We start from the raw sequence: 22,102 nt of genomic DNA, 5'->3' as shown, positions 1-22,102 counted from the left end.
TTAAAAAATAATATTGGGAACCAAATCATATTTGATTAATAGTTAACTACTGGGAAAATCGTCGAATTCACGATGCCATTGTTGGTTTCGTTTTTGTTTGGGTGCTGACTTAAACAAGTGAGTGAGTTGGACTGCAGAAGATGAGAACAATACGTATTTTGACAATTAGCATTTTGCATTATTGGAGAAACTTGATGGACTCATAGCTCTGTTAGGAAGAGGTGGAATGGAAGTCCCATATGTATGTTCATACAACTAATTACATAGACACCATGTAGATGTGTTTGTGTTTAATTGACAACCCCTCCTCTCTAAGGCTTGCTGCAATTCTCTAAAGCAGTGGTTACCAAATTTGCCTCATCGTCTGAATCAGCCATGAAATGCCTTAGAATACAGATTCCCAAGACTCTCCCACAACACTCCAGCCAGCGTATCTGGGTTTAGGTTTGCGAATCTGTATTTTATTTTTTTAACCTCTGAAGGTGATTCTGAAGATCAGCCAGCTTTGGGAAACCCCTCTGCTCTGAGTACTGAGCGGATGGACATCTATATCTTTGTCTCAGTCCTTCCTGATCATTTCTTATGTCTTCTAAGCCCGTCCTCTTCCTGAGTCCCATGCTGTGGTCAGTGGGCACGTCGTTCCTTGTCTTTTCGAATGAGGCTTGGGGAGGGGCGCTTCACACACCACACTCTGTGTTTCCTCAGTATCCAGTGAAGTAATGCAAACACTTTCTGTCTTAATTGCAGTTACCATGGTTAGTTTTGCTTTTGTTTCTATCACTGCCTTTTTTGCTTTCCATTTGTGTTCGTATAAATTCCTCAAATGACAAATCCAACTCTACTTTCTTCTGCTTTCTGATGACAAAAGTGAGGTTCATGGACATTCAGAATTCTGGTGATAAAGCCTACGATTCCCCATACTCTGTGACTCATCTCTCTTTCCTTTCTTGCTTTTAAAAATGTCACTGCAACCATTAGGGATTAAAACCAAAAGGGACTTTGAACCCTGAAAATTTGGTGGTCTCAGCCACGCATTAATTTAAATCTTTCCTCCCCAATGTGTAGGCGTTACATTAGCCTAATATAACAGGCTTTTAACTAGTTATATACATATAACCACGCGCAATACACGTTCATTTTTTTTTAACCAGTTCCTCTCTCTTCCATAAGTTAAATAGAATAATTGACCTCAATGGTCTTTGTTACTTGTTGGGAATCACTATTACTGACTTTGTGTGAGAAAGTTAGTTCTTACTCCCTTAGGATGAGATGTTTCTTTCTTTCTTTTAGATGAATTAGGACAAAAATATATGATGTGTGGAGACTTCAATGCATCGCATATTATAATTATGATTGGTTAGGTTGTAATAGAGAAAGCAGTAGATATAGAATCTAAAAAGAGGAAAGACAATGTTTAACATTCTGAGAAGAACAATAGAGATCTGCTCCTATGAAGGTGTTTAGAATTACTGCATCTTACTCTCAAAGAGACGTGTAACTGACAGCAAATACGGAGTCAATGAGGACATCAGAAGGATATTTGAAAGACCCTAACAAATTGTGGCCACCAAATTGGGATTCATGAGATGAGAAATAGTGACTTAGACCATAATGTAATATACTTATATAAGCCATTAAAATTAGAGGTGAAAAAGGAAGCTCTATTAAATTACTTTGGGCAGTATCTTTCTGTCTCTACAAGATTAACAGAGCACAGTTCACAATAGATGTCTCAAGAAATTTAACTAACCATTCATTTAAATCTAAAGTGGATAAGCTGCAATTAAATAAGCATTTTATGTTCCAAGTTAGACTGGCCCTAATGAGCGGATCTAAATCTTGTTTTCAGAATCAAAATTGCCTTTTGTGACAGCACCTCCTTGCCAGTCTGTCCTTGCAATCAGGACAAGCACTTCAGAGTAAGGGCATGCGTGCCGGACAGATAAGGACACTCCCCAGAAATCTCGTGAACTGTTGAAAGTCACAACCTTTTGGAAACAACAGAAATTATGCTACTTCAGAAAGGTAGTTTTGATTTCCAGGAAATTAAGATCCCTTTACTAACCTCCTAGTGCCCTTCTCATAGAGAAGAGGTGTAAACTGGGCATTTGCAGTAGGAGAGGGCAGAGAACCTGGCTATGGTTCCCTAAAGGCATTGCCTGCTCTGGGCCCTCGGCATTTACCAGAAGCTACTATGTATTGTCATTTATCGTCCAAGCATCTGTCTGTCTTCTTGACTAGATTGCTAGCATCCCACAGGCAGGAAGGAAGGTGAACTGTCTGGGCATCACCAGCACCTTCTATGTGGCCTGTTCAAGCATTTGCTGTAGATGCGGGTGATGTCATTAGGTAGATAAGTTAGTTAAAAGAATTTAGAAGTGCTAAACCATCCAATAGCTTCTAAAATTTGAGCAGTTCATTCTTTGCCTTAGTTAAAATGGAACAGATCTCTTCTCTGTAGGAGGAACAAATGAAAAATGAGTACCAAAATTCAAACATTGCCTCAGTTTAATATATACATTTGTTTATTTAGAAAACACAACAAAGTATAAAATCATCAGAATACTTAAATAAGCCAAAACAACAAATATATCTTCACCTTCTCAAATCCTTTTTTGTTGGAAGTCATGTCAATTATATCAGCCTTTTCCTGAGCATGAGATGCAGAATGGGTCCTACATGATCCTAATAGTTATTAGAGGTAAAATTGTTCGGTTTAATAATTTAAGGAAAGTCTGGGTGAAACAAGGTTAAAGAGATTTCTTTATTATAGGGTTTCTCAAAGTTTTGAATTATGCCAAAATGCTTTATGAATCTTCGAGATTGGAAGGCAGATGGTAAAGATTTGGTTACATTGCAACTCTTTTTGTGGACCAACTCAGGGACCAGTGGTCTGAGGAGCACGCTTCAGGAAATGCTGAAGCAGACACATTTCTAATGAAGGCTCCTCTCTTAGAGAAATTTCATCACTGAAGACGTGAATCAAAGGACTGCAATTCAGTAAAACTTTCTGGAATGGTGGTTCTCAGTCTTGGCTGCCCGTTAAAATTGCTTGGGAACTTTAACCATGTCAATGCCCAGCCCAAGCCCAGGCCAGCTCAGTCAGGGTCTCTGAGGGTGAGTTTTCTCATCTAGAAAATGGAAGTGATAACATCTACCTCACACGGTTGTCGTGAAACATAAATGAGATCATGGAAATGCCTACTCTGGTGCTTGAAACAAAGTTTAGTCTTTGAAAAAAATGTTTCTTTCTGGAGGTAGTGTAGAATTCCAATTAAGAAATGTAGAAGATATTATGAAAATAGAAAATCACTGTTTGGCTGCCTCAGTTTTGCATCTATGGATGCTAAAATCAGAGGGTAAATCTATGATGAGAAAGAGGATGTTTACATAGCCTTAAAGTATTTCTCCACAATCTACTTATTGATTAAAAAGGAAAAAACAGTAATTTTAACAGTGGAAGAATCTGGCAGACTCCATTTTAACCAAGTGATGAAAAGTAACCTCACCAGTAATGAGACATGTCAACATCATGTACCCCCTTGATGTCAAGTGCTGAGAAGAGCACAGCAACACTTTTGTGGTATTCTTGCCAAAAATACATTATCTGAGTTTACTTACAAGGAAACATGAGACAAATCCAAATCAAAGGATATTTTACAAGATAACTGGCCAGTATGCTTGAAAAGTGTCAAAGTCGTGAAAGAAAAAGAAAGAAAGACTAAGGCAATATCCCTGATTGGAGGAGACTAAGGAACCATGACAACTAAAGGCAATGTGTGATCACTGTGCTATGGCTATGCCAGATGTTAACACTTGGGGATGACGGCAAAGGAGAAACGGAACTCTGTGCTGTTTTGCAACTTTCTTCTGAGTCTGAAAATTTTTCAAAATGAAAAGTAAAAAAAAAAAAAAAAATCAACGTTTCTGCATTTCTTCCCCATTCTGGGACTTTAGAGATAATAGAATCAATATTCAAGGAGGTTTTTCTCCCTCCTAGCTATTTTCAGTATAGGGGAAATCGGCCCTATTATATATAATAGTATATTGAATATAGTGAGACAGAGACCCAAGATGCACATTTAAACAAATATTTCATATAATTTGGATACATGTGGTCCCTTGGCCGCCCTGGTGTAAATACCAGATAGAGGATTTGGTAGAAGAGGAAAAAACAAAAGAGATCCAGGAAAGCAGAAGATGGGAGCAGAGGTGGTGGTGAGAAGAAATTAGGAGCTCCTGGAGATGGGTTTCAGAAAGAGTTCTTGGTTTTTGAATAAGAGAACAGGAGGAAGAGAGACAGTTGTGGTGGTAGGGAATGGCTGTGAAAGAAATTAAGAAGGGCAGAGAGGCGACAGAAGAGTTTAGAGATATGTGACTGGCATTACACGTGTATGTTCTTCTTGGCATTTGCTTGTGACCCTGCAGTAGAGATTTTGACTTTTTTCTAATTTACTTGCTTTTTTTCTTTGAATATTACTGTATGCTGAGACTCATCTTCAAAGAGCCTGGTTATAGTCCTGTTGCACTGCGACACAGTCTAGATCACGTGCCTTGTTTGGAAGACAGATGACATAACCCTTTACCTGGTAGCCCTTCGGCCTTATGAAGAGAAGTAGTTTGGCCCTGCAAACTCAGCCCCCTGAAGGAACATGCAGGCTAGTTCTCTGTTGTTGAGCAGGTTGAGTAGTAACCACCATCAGCAGACTGGAGAATCGCTGGTGCAGTGTGGCCGAGGAGCTATGTGGGGTCTCATGGATTGTCTTCATCTGCAAGGTCCATTTGTTTCTTCCTAATCATTTTCAGGACTGGAAGCCAGAAATGAATCTGAACAGACAAAAATATGGATGAAGGAGCATTAGAGTCATTTCAAATGCCTCTGACATAAACTTTTCGTTGTGGGACAACTGGTGTCAGGAAAAATACAAAAGACTTTGAAATGGCCAGAAAAACATATCCTTGCAGGTTATCTTGGTCTTTCATTGTCTATGAGCTATTTTCCATTTCTGTAAGTTGTAGATAGCTGACAGCAATAAAGCAAATGATTCTTGTCCATGGACATTCAAATGAATTTCACTCTGTAGAGTACAATTGACCCTCTCATCCACCCTTGTGGAAGAAGCCAGTTTTGCATCTATTAAGCAAATTCATTTTGGAATTCCTGATGGCCTGTATATTTGTATGCTTTGAATCGTTCTTTGAATTGGTTGGAATTTCTTACTGTTGCCTCTTTAATTAATAAGTTAAATAAAATCTTTGACAAGTGTTCATTTTATATGTATGTGAAAGTTGTGTATATAAATTGTGTATTATCTATATAAAAATACATATATATTATATATATCATCATATATATACATCACATGTATATTTTAATCCTGGAGGATGAGCAAATTCTTTGGAGCTTACGAAGCTGCAGTAGGTATTTCTCTCTCTGTTATTTATTATCCTTGACCTGGTAAAGTAACCCTTATTGGGCACTGTCTTTTAATAGCCATTACAGAGAGCCTTCCCAGAAGCCTCTCTACAAAATGACTGAACATACTCACTTGAAATCAATGTTTTGAAGGTATGTCTTATAGAATCCTCTGGACCAGTATTCAAAATCACAAAGCTAAGAGCCTTAGCCGTGTACGTCTGTGAACCCCCTTACTCCAGTGTCCCATCTGTTACTGGGGATATAAGCCCTAATGTGAAGGTGAAGGGTGTTATGAAATTCTATTTGCCCTTCAAACTCAAAATTTCCTTAATTATAGATCATACCCCCATCTTGGCCTTACCTTTGTAAAGTACAGACTCAGTTTCCTTTTTACTTCTCCCACTGGCTGCTTTGATCTTTTCTTCAATATCTTCTCATGCAGGTATTGGACGCGCTCCCTCTGCGTGCTTGGATAGAAGGATGCTGACACCAGGATTTTAAGTTGCATCAGGATGGAGGACAACAGTCCTAGCATCACTAGTATCACAAGAATAATGCTGAGAGGAATCCAGGTCTTAGACAGAAGGAGCTTTGGTTTAGGGATGCAGCTGGGTTCAAACAGAGATATATTAAAGGGAGAATCATGGATGATGGCTTGAGTTCCTTGCTCCTAAAATGAAAGAATAAAGTCATCAAGGCCCATGCCATTTTCATCCTCAGTCTTTGTCTTTCTCAGTACTGCCCTGAAACACATAGTGTTTATCTTAAAACATGCAGAGAGCTTTGGCTGAAGGAGCTATTGTAGCTACTTTTGTGCTGTGATTGGAGTGAAGGAGAAGGGACGAGTCTTATTTGTAGCTATTGCAGTGTTTTCCCAAGTGAATTTGTGGAAATAAAGATTTCCCGGAAAGAAGAATACCAGATAAGTTTGTCTATTCTGTCCCTTCTTTGGAGAGTCACAATGATGTGAGACAGTTGAAGATTCAGAAAAAGGCAGAGAAATCTAACTTCAGCCAGCTGTTCTCCTAACAAATTTGACCACATAACCCATTTTTATGGAACACCTGTTTCTACACTGTAGGCCATGTGGGACTAACTAAAGATGGTTTTCTCTCAACTGGGGGAGAAGTTTTTTGGGAGCATAGCTCCTTAAGACCCAGTCATATCTTCCCCCTCTTGACAAATACTCCATCAGCAGACCACAAGGTCACAAAGATGTGTAGACATTAAATCATGTTCTAAGTCAATCTTTTAGAGCTTGGAGCGAGGGGAGGGGAGACTATCCTTAGCGTAAGAATACCAAGAATAGTATTTACTGAAGGTAGCTCTAAAATCATATTTGTAGAGGTCTCAAAATAGGACATTTTCTCCTTTCTCTTGAATGCTCAGGAGGGGTGCATTTCTTCCTGCTTGAAGGCAGGAGAACAAACCAGTTGCCCTCAGCAAACTGACACATAGGGCATAAGGTGACATTGAGCCACCCAGCCAAGCCACCAGCAAGAGTAGTGTGTGCTGATTCAGCTCTTTCTTTTCCCTGACCTAAGAAAGTCATTTAATCTCTCGGTGGATTTGTTTTCTAATTTGGTAGGAATTCTAATTCTAACAGGAATTAATGGACCAGATCCTGCCCAGGCATAAACTACTCCCAGTGTAAATTAAGCACCTTGGGGATGGAGCATTAACCTTACAGGCTAGAGTACTTGTAAGTTATTATCACCCTAGTGCCCCAGAGCCCTGGGGCCAGGAAGAGGTAAATGACGTCTCTAAAAGAACCCCACCACACCCAGAGAAGACCATGCACCTTGGACCTACGCTAATACCTGTGAAGAATCTGGAAACCCCAAACCTGGGACCTCTATACAAATGTCAAGTCAAATCTGTAATTTCCCCAGCACCGTGACTAAGCAATGAAGAGCATTTGGGTTGCCTCTCCTTTTCTCTTATCAAACAGACAGTTTACCTACAATTAAATAGAGAGATTTTGGTCCCCAGAGCAAAAGAACGCACTCTTTATAACACCAGTGAAGAAACAAACACATCGATTGAGTCGGTGATGAGAAATCCTGCAGTAAGGAAGCAGCGGGTGTCGGGTCTGGGAAGAAGTTATTTAGTCTAGGAATCTAACCAGGGATTTCGCAGCTGGGAGTCAGGGCTTCACAAAGCTTGAGTCAACATTTTTGTACGGGGTTGGTGGAGGGTAATGTGGAAGACAAATGAAGGTTCTCAAAATGCCGAGCAATATACTAAATGGTTCCCTGATGTTTTAAAATGTGTTTACCTCTCTTAACTAAACAATTTGCCAAGACAGTGTTGAGTAGTGGACTGAGGACATGCTCTGGTATCAGACAGTCCCTAAAAGCTAACGCCGACAAAGGCTGTGTACATAGTAGGTACTCAATAAGTAGCGATTATGGCTATTTTTTTACTTACAATGCCCACCCATCCAGCTAGCTCATTTCAGGTCATTTCCCATCTTTCTTCTTTATTTAAAATCGTATGAAAGTGGGAGAGAAATATTGGCAAAACCTTAAGCCAATGATTCTCTTCCTGCTTGATTTCTCCTTTGGCAAATCTGCAGCAAGGGAGAGACCAGGAGCCTCCAAGGGCATCCTGGGAGAAGGTCAGGGTGCTGCCAGTCACGCGGAAGCTTGCTGCTGGCGGCGCAGTCTCCCAGACATGGCAGGAGACTTGGAGAGGAGCTCCCACAGCAGTCTCGTACTTACATCTGTTCCAGCGCCCACTGCCCTGCTGTCATTGTGAGTGTACATGGCGGCCTCCCCCGCCAGGACGTGAGCCCCTCCATGGCAGCCATCTAGGTCTAGACATCTTTGCATCCCCATGACCCACCAACGCCCAAACATGTGTTTGTTAGGACACTGCCATCAGAAAGCTTCTGGGCTTTTTTTTGGAAGGCAAAACTTGCCTTTTTTTTTTTCCTTCTGTCTAAGACAGTGAGAAATCACAAAACAGGCATTGGTATGGCTGAGAGAGAAATAAATGAAAGAGAAGCAAAAACATAAAGGAGAGGAAGAATTGAGAGGGGAGGACCAGAAGAGAGAATCCAGGAGGAGAGTGGGTTGGGGGAGGAGAAGCCCTTTGCTAGCCAGCCCCCAGGAACAAGCCAGTCTACAAATCTTGTTTGGCTTTCATTTGAAGCACTGCTTCCATTATCCACCCTGCTCCAGATATCTAGAGCAACAGGGTTCTTGTAATTAACTGAATTCTTCAGGGGAAGCTGAGGGCTCAGAGTAATCAACTCTGAGCAGCAGCCAGGATTAGAGGGGCAGGGCCCTGGACCTACCTGCTGAGCCAGAAGAACAGAAGAGGGAAAGTGAGGATGCAGCAGAGGATCCCTGGCCTTGAGAGATAAAGAGAGAAACGGGAAGTGGGGTTCCAAAGGAGGGTTTACAGGCACCCTTTCTGACATTCCCCTCTAAGATTTCCCCAGCAGCCAGCACAGCCTATTGTAGGTTGATAAAGAGGAGGGAAAATCAAACCCATGGAAACAGCTGTTGGCGTTTTCACAAGCCTGGGCTACTGCACTCCACCCGAGCATGCATGGCACTCATACACATGCACATGCGCACACAGGCACATACATCCACGCATATACTACACGTTCATGCATGTGCATACACACATCCCACCTGGCTCAGCTTCACCATCTTTGGGTTTAAAAAAATAAAACAAGTATCTGACAATATCTAGATCCCCTGAAATGTCCATATAATCACAAATTTCCACAGGGAAAAATGGGAAGGAGAAAAGATGGGAGGCACAAAACCCACAGTCCTCTCTGTTGGGATAGGGCTGCTGGGAGGAGGGAGATGGAGGAGAGAAAGGCAGGTTCCCCGACACCCAGGAGGTACCAGCTCAGAGAAACAAACAGTCTTGGCTAATTAAGATTTTCGTAGATCCACCTGATGGCCTTTAAAGGTTAAACTTCCGCTCTATCCTTTGGGTGGTGGGTTCAGAACAATGGTTCTCAATCTTGGCCACACATTAGAATTATTTGGGGAGTTTTAAAAAATCCTTCACCCAGGCCTCACTCAGTCCAATTAAATCTGAAACCCTGGGGGCCAGAACAAAGCAACAGATTTGTTTGCTACTTTGCTTGTTCAGTCCCACAGAGATGACACTGCGCAGCCACAGTCGAGGACCACTGGTTTAGAAAGCCCTTGCTTTCCAGGACCTGAGCTAGAGTTTCTCAAAGTGTGGTCTGTGGACCACCTACTCTGAAAGCACATAGAATGCTTATTAAAAGTGCCCTTGTGTTTGAAACAAGATCTCTGTAAATTGAAGCCTGAGACTCTGCATCTACCCCAGGAAATTCATAACACACACTTAAGGTTGAAACCACTGACTTAAATTGTCTGAAAAAACCAAGTGTAGCTGGTTCCACTTTTTAGTGAGTGTTATCAAGTACTAGTACCAGCATATTATTTGGTTATTTAGGAGCCCTTTTTCAATGACCATCCTCTTAAACACTATGCTGATGCATTGGGAGCCCTCTTGCGTTTGATGAGGACTCAGGATGCATATAAAAGAAGTTCTCCTTTAGAGAAGGTGCTCAAAGTTTACTTGCACAAGTCTAGGGGAGAGAGGAAGTCAGGCTGTAAATACGGCCTCTTGGTTTCATGCGAGGTACTTCTGCTTGAGAATCAGCTTTGAGTTCAACATCAGAGGCACCTATCCCACATTTCAGTGTTTGCTGACTGTACGAAACTGAAAAATGGCCCCCCAAAGACATAAGATCTAACCCTCCAAATTTATAAACGTTACTTTATTTGGAAAAAAGAGGCTTTGCAATTGTGGCTCAGTTAAGGATCTCGAGATGGAGAAGTTACTCTGGATTATCCTGGTGAGCCCTAATGCAATCACATGCATCCTTTAAGAAGGATTTTACATGGACTGAGGAGAAGGCAAAGTGAAGACAGAAACAAAGATGGAGGGATGCAGCCACAAGCCAAGGAAGCCTGGCCGCCGCCAGAAGCGGGAAGAAGTGAGGACTGGATTCTCCCCTAGAGTTGAAGGGAGGGTGGCTCTGCCAACAACACCTTGATTTCAGCCCACTCGTGCTGATTTTGAACTTCTTGTCCCCAGAACTACAAGGGAATAAATTTCTATTGTTTTATTTATTTTATTTTATTTTTTTGAGGAAGATTAGCCCTGAGCTAACATCCACCGCCACTCCTCCTCTTTTTGCTGAGGAAGATTGGCCTTGAGATAACACCTGTGCCCCTCTTCCTCTACTTTATGTGAGGGATGCCTGCCACAGCGTGGCTTGATAAGCAGTGCGTAGGCCTGTAGCCAGGATCCGAACCGGCGAACCCCAAGCCACTGAAGCAGCACGTGCGAACTTAACCGCTGAGCCACCAGACCAGCCCCTAAATTTCTGTCGTTTTAAGCCACTCAGTTTGTGGTAATTTGTTACCGCAGCCACAGGAGACTCGCACAATGACCAAAGATGTTTGGAATGATGTCATATTCTGACGTCAGGACTTCGATTCAACTTAACCCACTCTTCTTGGGCTCCTTCTACATACTGGGCACTGTGCCGGGCACCGGGGGTCCAGAGGTGAAGAAGATACTGCCCAGCCTTGGGCAGTTCATGATCTTTAGCAAACAGATCAGCAAATAGGCAGGCTACATCATGAGAAGGGCCTGGGAGCACCTACCTCTCTGTGCAGTTTCAAGTGAACCTCAAGCCCTGGCAAGCTTTGGAAATGCTTGCTCACGGAGAAAATGAGCCGATACAGCAGATAATCTACGGCTGCAAACAGCACCCAGATGTAGAGATGGGTGAGAATGGGGAGGAAAAACAGCCCCAGCTTCTTCCTTTCTTTAGGAGTCGGCCAGAAAGACGGGACCACAACATACTTCCTCCTTTCCTTCTTATTCAGGGGGAGGACACAGGGCCTCTGTTGACACCTCTCCCTTTCATCAAACTGAACGAACTGTCTGGTGATGTAAAAGTTTTCAAACTTCCAACCACAAGGATCCAAAAATCGCTTCATGAAGAGGCCAGTGCCCAGCAGCACCAGCAAAAGCCCTGCAAGGGCAAATAGCTGCCGTCCCAGGGAGGAGAGCACCTCTGTCGCCGTCACCATCTGGTACAAGACACCCAGGACTTCGACTTTAGTGTCATTTAGCTGTGCCTCCAGGGCTTGGCTGGGACTGAAAAGAGAGACCGCCAGGGTCTGGTTCCAAGACACGAGGTCGTCAAATAGACTTGGGTGGGTGATAAGGCGGTAAATCCACCGAATTGCTTCAATGTATTTTTTCAAAAGTGGCAGATGTATGGAAAAACTCTTTGCCCTGAGGTTGCAAGTCATACTGTCCAGGAGACCTTTAAAGTTATGAAAAATATTTTCCACGTGTCCAAAGATTACAATCCCTGTGCCAGCTGCAATCAAAGCATTCCTGCCCTCACGCAGGCCGCAAGAGAGGAAGAAGAGAAGAAGGAAACATCGCGCGTGCTTGGAGCAGCACAGCAGCACACATGTTATCATCCAGGAGGTGGCAAAGACTGTGAACGAGGACACAACCCAGTAGAAGGCCACAGAGAAGAGGCCCACTGAAATGAGAGCAACAAAACAGCAAACTCCCAAATGTTGGATAAAGTCCATCCATCCAGGGCTTCTTGGAGACACATAGGTCCCCCAAAGACTTAGGAAGATATCAGTGCCTGAGGTCCAGACACCCATGCTCCCTGTGTCCCTGGAAATGAAGAAGAAACCAGGGTCAGATGTTGCTTTTGAATGTCCTCTGTCACTTTGGAAAGGGCATGGTGATAGATTGGCTGCAAAAAATGGCTATAATTCTTTACCCTTTTCGGTCTCCACACCCTTCTTGCAATGTGACTTTATAGCTTCTCCCATTAAGAGGTGAGAGAAATAGAATCTTTCAAGAAGTGGGGTCTCTTTCTCAGTCTTTGAACTCGGGATGGCCTTGTGATGTCTTTGGCCAATAGAATGTGGCAGAAGTGACGGGGCCAGTCCTGAGTCTCTGACTCACTCCTGCCTCTCTCTTGGAACCTTACTACTAACTTTTTAGCAAGTCCAGGTGTATTGATCTCCTGTTGCTGCTGTGGCCAATCACCACACACTGAGCGGCTCATAGAAACACGTCTGTATTCTCTTACAGTTCTTGGGGTCAAAAGTCCAAAATGGGTCCAGAGGGCTCTGTTCCTTCCGGAGGCTTCAGGGGAGAATCCATTTCCTTATCTTTCCCAGCTTCTAGAGGCTGCCTATATTCCTTGGCTCATGGACTCTCCTCCATCTCAAAGCTAGCAATATTGCATCTTCTTTTCTCTCTGGCCTCTGCTTCCATCCTTATATCTTCTCTATGACTCTGATCCTCCTGCCTCCCTCTTATCAGGACCCCTGTGAATTATATTGGGCCCACCTAGATAATCCAGGATAATCTCCCCATCTCAAGATCTTTTTTTTTTTTTTAAGATTTTATTTTTTTCCTTTTTCTCCCCAAAGCCCCCCCGGTACATAATTGTATATTCTCCGTTGTGGGTCCTTCTAGTTGTGGCACGTGGGACGCTGCCTCAGCGTGGTTTGATGAGCGGTGCTATGTCCGTGCCCAGGATTCGAACTGACGAAGCACTGGGCCGCCTGCAGCGGAGGGCGCGAACTTAACCGCTGGACCATGGGGCCAGCCCCTCAAGATCTTTAACTTAATCACATAAGTACAGTCCCTTTTACTATGTAAGATAACATATTCACAAGTTCTGGGTGTTAGGACGTGGACATCTTGAGGGAATGAGGCATTATTCAGCCTATCACACCAACTTGGGCTGCTGTGTGACAAAAGGCACATGACCAGTCAATTCCATCCACTTGGCCAATAGCCAGCCAACTGCCGGACATGCGAAGGAGGCCATCCTAGACCAGCCAGCCCCGAGTCAGCCCACCAGCTGATAACAGATACTTTAGTAACGATAAATATTTATTTGTTTTAAGCCACTGAATTCTGTGATGCTTTGTTAGGGGGTAATTGTTAATTGATAAATGCAGTAAAGCTGTATCATGGGTCTTAATAGTTGAAACAAACCCTAGGCTGATGGGTGGACAGGCTATAAATTCCGTAAACTGCGTTATGTAAGATCACTTTTTGATAGGCATCTATTTTCTCATGCTCTAATTTTACAGACCAAAAAGTGTATCAAGGGCATCCAAACTTAACTGTGGCATTGGACTGAGGTCATTGTACCTCTCTCTGTAACCATCACCCACTCCCCTACCCTTACCCTCTGAGTCTAGTTCTCTCCTGAGAATCTTATAAGGAAAACAACAATAATTTGTCACTGAGTTAATTATCTTTTCTTTTTTCCCAGATCTGGCATAATTAAAATGCAGGTGCGAGGGGCCTGCTACCACCCTGTCAGTAATGCAGATTTAGGTCTGTGATGCACTCGGAGAGTCTTGGGTTCATTTGGAATGATATAAAATCAATTTGAGACATTTTTCTCTTGATTCACGTGAAAATACCTAATGAGCTTTATACCATATGTATGGTATAGACATCGATTAGTTCTTAAACACTCTCAAATAAATCCCTTCTCACATCAAATATGATGGGACTGGATTTACAGAGTAGCTTAATACTATTGGAGCCAGTGAACACAGGCTCGTGGTGTAGGAGAGGGGGCCGGCATTGGCTAGAGGGAGTGAACTGAGCAGCCCGAGGTGAGGAAACCATTCTCTTTCCGTGTTCAGGCCAAAGAAGGTTAGTGCAGGGCAGACAGGAGGTGAGGAAATAGGTTAGGAACAAACCTGTGGAAATTCCTCCTGTGATAATGCGGAGGGCCTGCAGCTCCTGTCAGGTAATCTGATTGGAAATGCTCAGCACAGAAAAGAGATGTGGGGAGAAATTAAGTGTTAAAGAAGGGGCATTACCATGTGGGACCAGCCTTATCAGAGATTCAAGATCCCAGTAAGAGGATGCTCTTACTCTATCAGGAGGAAAGGGAATTGGAATGGCCATGAGAATGGGAACCAGGGAAAGGACATAGCTCTTTTTTGCCTGCCAGCTTGCTTACTTTCAGAATCGGAGGTTGGTTTGAAGGTTGGCAGTGTGCCCAAGCACGTTGCTACTCCCACTCCGCTCTGACCCCCAGAAATCACCGATGGGCCCCTGAGCTCCGGAACCTTCCTCAGCATTGCTGACCTGAGTCAGAGCTGCCTCACGGTCTGGGGGGGGGACGTAAACAGTGAGCGGCCAGCAGCCAGCAGGCTGGCAGGGGCAGGACAGCTGGCATCCGAGCAGGTCACAGGTGGTGCCTCTCCTCCCGTGTGTGGCCCCATTCGCTTTCTTTGTCATGGCTTTGGATTTGACCCCAAACCATTATTTGACTAATTGACTCACTAATAGGGATTAATGGCCTGTTACGTTGTAGGCACTTTACATAAAGCATCTCTCTACATCCTCCCTGAAGCCTCTGGAGATGCTCTTCGCATTTCACACAGTGGAAACTGAGGCTCAGAGCACTGGCTGAAATGTGTCAGCAATCACATGGAGGGTAGATGGTACAGTGGGAGTCAGACCAGGTCTCTCTGCTTCTGGGCCAGCTCCCTGCCCCCTGCATCATGCCCAGATTCCCTGACTCTGGGTTATGTGACGGGACACTCAGCTCACTGTCTTTGCTGGAAACACATTACACTTTCTGCCAGTGACTGTTTAAGAGCTGACCTGTATATCACAAACCCATTTCTATCTGCTCATTTTTTTCTCTGCATCAAAATAGTTGACCCTGTAAGGATATGTCTCAAATCAGCTCTCTCTAGAACAAATCAGAAAAGCTAGCTGTTTTATTTTTTTCTAGTATCCCTTATGAGGCAGCATTTTTCTCACTTCCTAAAAAAATTACTAATGCATATTTTGGATTCATTTTTCCCTGGTCTTGTTTCATCCTTCTACAGTGTGTCCTTAATACAGATATTTCTCTAAACGTATGAAACAAATTTATGAACACATTAAAATTGTAACATTCGGCAATAAAATCTAATCTCAATTAAATAAGATATACGACTGCAATTTTGTCCTGTAAGAGGCACATGTTTTCTTAACAAGCAACAGATCTAATATTATCCTCCTTGTTTTTGTGCTGAAAACAGCACGTCATCAAAAAACACCAAAACTTTCTGCGGCAGGAGGACTAAATGCATTCTCTCCCATTTCACAGCTCAAGCCACAGAGGAGAGATTTGGATCACGGACTATGAGCCCAGAGGCTGGTGTTCGTTCTATCCTTCCTGTCATGTTGAGTGTGACCCTGATTTCCTCCTGTTCTCTGTTCCTCGTTTTCTCTACTTGAGTGTAAGACCTGCCTGAGCTCCCGCCTGATGAGGTTTAACGAGGGGAGCCACCCCGGAGATAACGTGCCCAGTAAATGCAACCCACATCTTGCTGCCACTGAAAATTGAGAACTTCTCTTCCCTGAAGACCTTTAGGCAAGGACTGGATGACCCAAATCGATGGGAGACAGGAGCCGGCTTGTACCACCCTCCCAGCACTGCCGTTTTACACATTCTGCTGAGTTCTTTCTTCTTGCTCCTGCAGAGGTACAGTCCTTCTGCTGGTCTTTCCTGAGAGAGCCCCAGTTCTTTCCTTTTAGGCAAATTAGTGAATCAGGATTTGGACAAGCCAGTTGCTTGTTTCTTTCTCTAAGACTTTGTCAGAAAGATACCCAGATTCTTAAATTTTCTTTTTAGAGCTAGAAGGAATCTTACAGATCAGAGCTTCTTAAACTTGAGTACGTAATCACTGGGAGAATCTTGTTAAAATACACATTTTGATTCAAAAGGTCTAGAATGGCACCTGAGATTTTGCATTCCTAACAAGTTCCCCGGTGGTGCTGAGGCTGCTCATCTAAGGACCAGACACTGAGTAGCAAGCTCTAGAATTCAGCACCGTCTGATAGCACTTTCTGTGAGGATGGCAATGTTCTAATCTGTGCTGTCCGATGCAGTAGGCACTAGACATATGTGATGATGAAGCTATTGAAATAGGGCTAGTGAGACTGACGAGCTGAATTTTTAACTGTATTTAATTTTAATTAATTTAAATTTAAATAGTCACATGTGGCTGGTGTCTAAGTATTGAACAGCACAACTCTAGATGACTGACACCCAGCCAGCTGGTTTCTACAGATGAGGCAACGAAAATCCAAAAGAGGCTAAGGGACTCGCCGAGGTCATCCTGGCCTTGGAGGCAGAGCTGGGAGTGAGAGCCCAGTCTTCCACCACTCGATGACGCATTTCTGATCATATCAACATCTCATCTCTGACTTTTCATGAACCGCATTTTAAAATCCTTACCAAGCTTCCTGGGTAATGGAGTTAAAATTTCCCACCTACCCAGTTTGCCTTCAGGTACCACAAAATACAAAATTAGAGAAGTAGACAAAACCATACCCTGTGCCTTTATCTGAGACTTAGGAAAATAGCAATAACAATAGATAGTAGTTATCAAGTTGTTTCCAAGTGCCTGGACACTGTTATGGCACCTGATATACATTATTTCTCACAGCAGCTCTTTACTATTATATCTATATTTTTAGATGAGGAAACTGAGGCTCAGAGAGGTTAATTGACTTGCCCAAGCTCACACAGCGAATAAGTGGAAGAGCCAGGATTCTTACCATGTTTTAGTGACATGAGGGTTCAAGATGGGCAGCTTCTCAGACCCTCTTTAACATGATGTTCAAAGAATAGCTTCTAAATTTAGTTGAAATACATTCCCAGAATCCCAACCATGCATGCGTCCTGTAATGTGGATCCAACAATGTCAGTATCCCTCCTTGCATTGTCCTCTGTATCTGGTGTCCTCCATGTCCTCTGCCAGCACAGCCTGACTAAACCCTCCAGAGCTGACTAGATCTCCATCCTGGTGTCAAGCCCATCTTGGTCTGAAGTCCAGGCTCTGGGGCCCTCATTCTCAATGGAGCCCTCTCTCCTAGAGTCTGGGGATGAGAGGTGCATTCAATGTTGGTCCCCACCTTCTCTGAAGAGCTGGGGGTCAAGGTCAGGGCTCTTCCTGTGCTGGAACATCAGGGCAGGCAGCATACAGCATTTCAAATGCCTACAGTGGCCAGATAAGCACTACAAAGAGTGAGGGAAATCAAGAGATACACAGACTTCATGGGGTGAGGGGCAGTGGGTCTCTAGGGCTCTCCCCCAGTTTAAGTTGCAAGAGTAGCAGCCCCCAGCCAGGCAGGTTGTCTTCAAGGCTGTATAGAGACCCAGTGTTGCCAAATTTTCTGATTTTTTTTCAAGAGAAGCCAGAAATCTAGATTTCTTTGGGTGACATCTCCTGATTTTTTAAAAAGTGGCTCAAATTATTTTTCAACACTCTGGCTGGCTGACTTCGGCCCCCAGCAGTCAGGATGCCTTTGGGGGACCCGCACATTGCTTCTTCTCTTCTCTCTGCTCCGCCTCCCTCCTCACCTCGTCCTTCTCTTCTCCACTCATCTGAATTACCTTCTCACTTGATATCCCCTGGGACATTTTAAAATCATGCTGTAGGCCAGTTTTCAGTCTCACACATAAAGTTTTTCTCTATGCCTTGGGAATATTTATATTTGCCCAGAGGTCTGTAACTCTATTTTATTCCCTTCTCTTGTGCTACTGGATTGAGCGTCTCCCTTACTCTCGCCATCACTTCTTCCTGCAGCGCATAAAAGACTAACCTGACCTCTTTAACCTGAAATTTCTCTTTATTTTGCCTCCATTATCAAGAAGGGCTATTGCCTGACTCAACATCCTTGTCTCCCCAGGATCGAAAACCTGCTTCTTGCTTTTACCAACATCAGTATCCCAAGAGTGATTACCACTCTCCTGCCTTTATCCCTAAAGTACACCCCTGGCGGGGGAACCACAGCTGGAGTCCACAGGAGAGTATCACCAAGGCCCCATCTCTCTTTCATGGGGTTAAAGTAGTTTTCGTGTGGTTGGGTTGGAGGGAGCAAGAAAAGGACCAGGGATGGGGAGGAGGAGCCCCTGGTCCAAGCCAGGAGCCATGCAGACCTGCACAGTCTGTGTATCCAGCCTGAGCCCACACTTACCTGCCTTCATGCAGAGCTGAGCTGTTGCCATGGGAAACAGAAGCGGCCAGGCTTCTCCATCAGCCCTGCACACGCTGGCAAACACAGGCTGCGAGTGCATATACAGTGGATTTGATTGTTTTCCCTGGGAGGCATTAAATGTCAGGGGTAGCAGCGCGAGCCCTGGCATGGAGAGCATAGGCTCCTAGCCCTCGTCCCTATCCCCAGAACTCTGTTTGCCCACTTTGTTGGGGAGTCAAGCAGACTAACATTCCTGAGCACAGATCAACTCTAGGGGTGCAAAGAATGCATCCTTGCTTCCTATCCAAGGCCCAGTCAGCAGCCGTGACAAATGGAGCAGTAAAGTAATAATTAGAGCCTGCAATTGGACAGTCCACCCTAGGAGCTTTCTGGGTTGGGATATTGAAGGTGCACATCACCAGTGCCCCTCCGGGCTGGCAAACAGAGACCCAGAGCCTCACTGCTCCTGCAAGTGCAGGGAAATCAACACGGCCTTCTTTGGGGAAGGACCTGGGGAGCTGTCCTATTGCTCCCCTTTTCCCCCACTTGTGGAGCACTCACTTTGTCTGACATCCTGAAATTTTCATTAAGTGAGACCAGCTCATTCTGATCCTGCTCCCTGTGCAGAAGCCAATGGCCTATGCTCAGCAAGCCCAGATACAATTTGCAGACACTCTGGGCAAAAATAAACCCAGACTGACCATCCCTCTATTCTTCCTGTGCTCCTCCAACCGGCTCTGCTAATCCCCTTCGGGAACCGAGTCTGAACCCATCAGCCTCTCTCACTGTCTTCAGGATCTGCCGGGAATCTCTGTTTAAAGGAAATGTGGACAAAGGGCAGAGTGGCAAAGGAAAAGAGCCCTGGGCAGGAAGACAGGAGATCTGCGGTCTAGCCTGCCACCACCCAAAATGGCTGTGTGACCTTGAATAGGTCACTTCGCCTCTCGGGACTGCAGCACCCCAGGGCTAGCCCAGTTCTAAGGTTCTTGCCGGCCCGAGAGTCTGAAATAAAGGTAAAGAAGAAGAGCAGAGCTGGCTCTGGATGTTGGCATTTTGCAGTAGCCCCGCACCTGTAATCAGGACAAAAGAAGAATGGAGCGTTTCTTGTCCTTTTTTCTTTTCCTTTCTTTCTTTTTTTTAAAAAACTCTTGCAAACTTATAATTTGGTTCGGAACATACTGTTCTCTCAGCCTGCCAAAATAGCTCAAGACCCAGGCCTCCATCTGAGGCGGAACGAATTCCTCATAACTTTGTTCTAATCGTTCTTGCCTTGGGAAAGTCAGTAAATGCCTTCCCCTGTGAAGGCAACCTTTGCACAAGGAAGGAAAGATTAATGAAAGCTGCCGGGTGAACAGAGGAGCATTTAGGGAACGGTTCAGGCCAGCAGTATGCGTGGTTCTGTCACTGAGGCCCGGCAGCCCCTCCTGCAGGACCCGCCAGCCCTGCTCCTTACACCGCCCCGGGGCTTGACAAACAGCATCAGTTCTTCAAAAGCCGGCGAGCATTAAGAGGATGTTCATGCTGTGGGCTTCCCCGAGGTGAGAGCATTCAGGTCCCCCAGGCCAGCATCACCAAAGACTTTCTTTCTGATATTTCTGCACATAGTAAATTGTTCAGGGGGTGGGGTGGGGGGGGGGGGGCACTGCTTAAAGTATTCTCTGGTCTCAACGGTTTATTCCAATTTACTAATACTTAATTTTTTCCTTAAAAAAAGCAATTTAAAAAATGAGATTATTCTGAAAGTTTACTTACTGGTTCCTCTCAGGTTCTTCTTCAAGTGCAACAACGTCCTTCCCCGGGGGCTCTGAGTCTTGATATAGAACAGGGAAAAAGGAACGGGAAGCGACAAGAGCATCACATTGCCATGAGTCAACTTCTTTATTTCCCCCACAAAGTTACTAAGTCATTTAAAAGTGACCAAGGGGATAATTGATGCAGAAGAACTACACAGTTCTTTCTAGTATTTTCCTCAAAATAGATGTTGCAGAAACCAATTCTAGAAAATAGTGAAATAGGATATTTTTAAACATCGGGGAATGAGTTATGAAAACTTGGACTCTCTCTTTCCCTTTTTCCTCTTTCCCCTCACTCTCATACTCCTCACCACCACCACCCCCCCCCCCCCCCAGCAATGGGGCCACAACAAACATCCACCAGCCCCACTCCCACCCACAGTCGAAGAGGCAGATTGCATAAAGGAGCCCCCTCTGCACTGACAACCCCAGAAGGGTTTAATAATCTGTGTCATGCCTCTCAACCTTGCATGAGACTTTCCATCTTAGAAGTTTAGCTTCCAAGTCAAGAAGACCAGCTTGTGTGGTTTCAGAGAATTAGGAAAGCCTCAAAACCCTGCTACGAAATGGTTCTTCGCCTTTTGATTGAGCCCCATAATATAACTGCAAGAACTTTTATCTTAAAATTCATGGATTCCTGGGGCTGGCCCCGTGGCCGAGTGGTTAAGTTCATGTGCTCCGCTGCAGGCGGCCCAGTGTTTCGTTGGTTCGAATCCTGGGCGCGGACATGGCACTGCTCATCAAACCACGCTGAGGCAGCGTCCCACATGCCACAACTAGGACCCACAACGAAGAATATACAACTATGTACTGGGGGGCTTTGGGGAGAAAAAAGAAAAAATAAAATCTTAAAAAAAAAAAAAAACTGCTTTATAAAAAAAAAAAAAAAAAATTCATGGATTCCTGTCAAAATGCAAATATCCTTGAGAAGGATTGATATAAAGAAAAGTATAAAATAGATAATTGTAAAGATGGAACGTTGAAAACTCATGTCAAACATCATGATGAAGGTACACAAATGTCTGATGTTTGGGCAACACGTCTATCAGGCAGCAAACAATAGGGATCCAGTGAATGTTGTGAGCAAATAAACATTACAAAAAATCAGTGAGCATCATTGGAGTAGGTCGGAGGGGAGTGAGTACAGGGCAGGGAGCAGAGTTAGGAAGTAGGACCAGTGTATTAGTCAGGGTTCGCCAGAGAAACAGAACCAATAGGGTGTGTGTGTGGAGAGAGAGAGAGAGGTTTCTTTTAAGCGACTGACTCACATGAGTGTGGGGGCTGGCAAGTCCAATATCTGCAGGGTGGGCCAGCAGGCAGGAGCCCCAGAGAAGAGTCAATGTTGCAGTTTGTGTCCAAAGGTGGACTGCAGGCAGAATTCCCTCTTTTGTGTGTGTGTGAGGAAGATTGCCCCTGAGCTAATATCTCCTGCCAATCTTTCTCTTTTTGCTTGAGGAAGATTGTCCCTGAGCTAACATCTGTGCCAATCTTCCTCTGTTTTGTCTATGGGATGCCACCACAGCATGGCTTGATGAGTGTTGTGTAGGTCCATGCCCGGGATCTGCACCTGTGAATCCTGGGCCACCAAAGTGAGGGCGGGGACTTAACTTCCTCAATTGAAGAATACCATCTTTTGAGAGGGAACCTCAGTCTTTGCTTTTCAGGCCCTCGATTGACTGGATGAGTCCCACCCTTATAGAGGACAATCTGCTTTACTCAAAGTCGACTGGTTTAAATGTTAATCTCATCTGAAAAATGCCTTCACATTAACATCTAGATTAGTATTTGACCAAATATCTGGGTACTGTGGCCTAGC

The 22,102-nt window shown here is 44.2% G+C and overlaps 1 protein-coding gene across 2 annotated transcripts; it reads right to left on the bottom strand.

The window, feature by feature from the left end:
- Positions 1-2,490: 2,490 nt before the first annotated feature.
- Positions 2,491-20,337, bottom strand: DCSTAMP (dendrocyte expressed seven transmembrane protein). 2 transcript variants are annotated; one of them, XM_070630794.1, is made up of 5 exons: positions 20,246-20,299; positions 18,494-19,563; positions 11,098-12,139; positions 5,781-6,089; positions 2,491-4,827 (listed from the first exon to the last, which is right to left on the bottom strand). In XM_070630794.1, the coding sequence occupies exons 3-5, from the start codon at positions 12,124-12,126 to the stop codon at positions 4,753-4,755; spliced, it is 1,413 nt and encodes a 470-aa protein (XP_070486895.1). In that variant the 5' UTR covers positions 12,127-12,139; positions 18,494-19,563; positions 20,246-20,299; the 3' UTR covers positions 2,491-4,752. The 2 variants fall into 2 exon arrangements, with proteins under 2 accessions (XP_070486895.1, XP_008520674.1); XM_008522452.2 differs by lacking the exon at positions 18,494-19,563 and having other exon boundaries at positions 20,246-20,337.
- Between the last annotated feature and the right edge of the window lie 1,765 nt (positions 20,338-22,102).

The sequence above is a fragment of the Equus przewalskii genome, chromosome 8 (assembly GCF_037783145.1).
Source record: "Equus przewalskii isolate Varuska chromosome 8, EquPr2, whole genome shotgun sequence".
In the NCBI taxonomy this organism is placed as follows: domain Eukaryota; kingdom Metazoa; phylum Chordata; class Mammalia; order Perissodactyla; family Equidae; genus Equus; species Equus przewalskii.
This window is presented reverse-complemented; position numbering and strand designations above follow the sequence as displayed.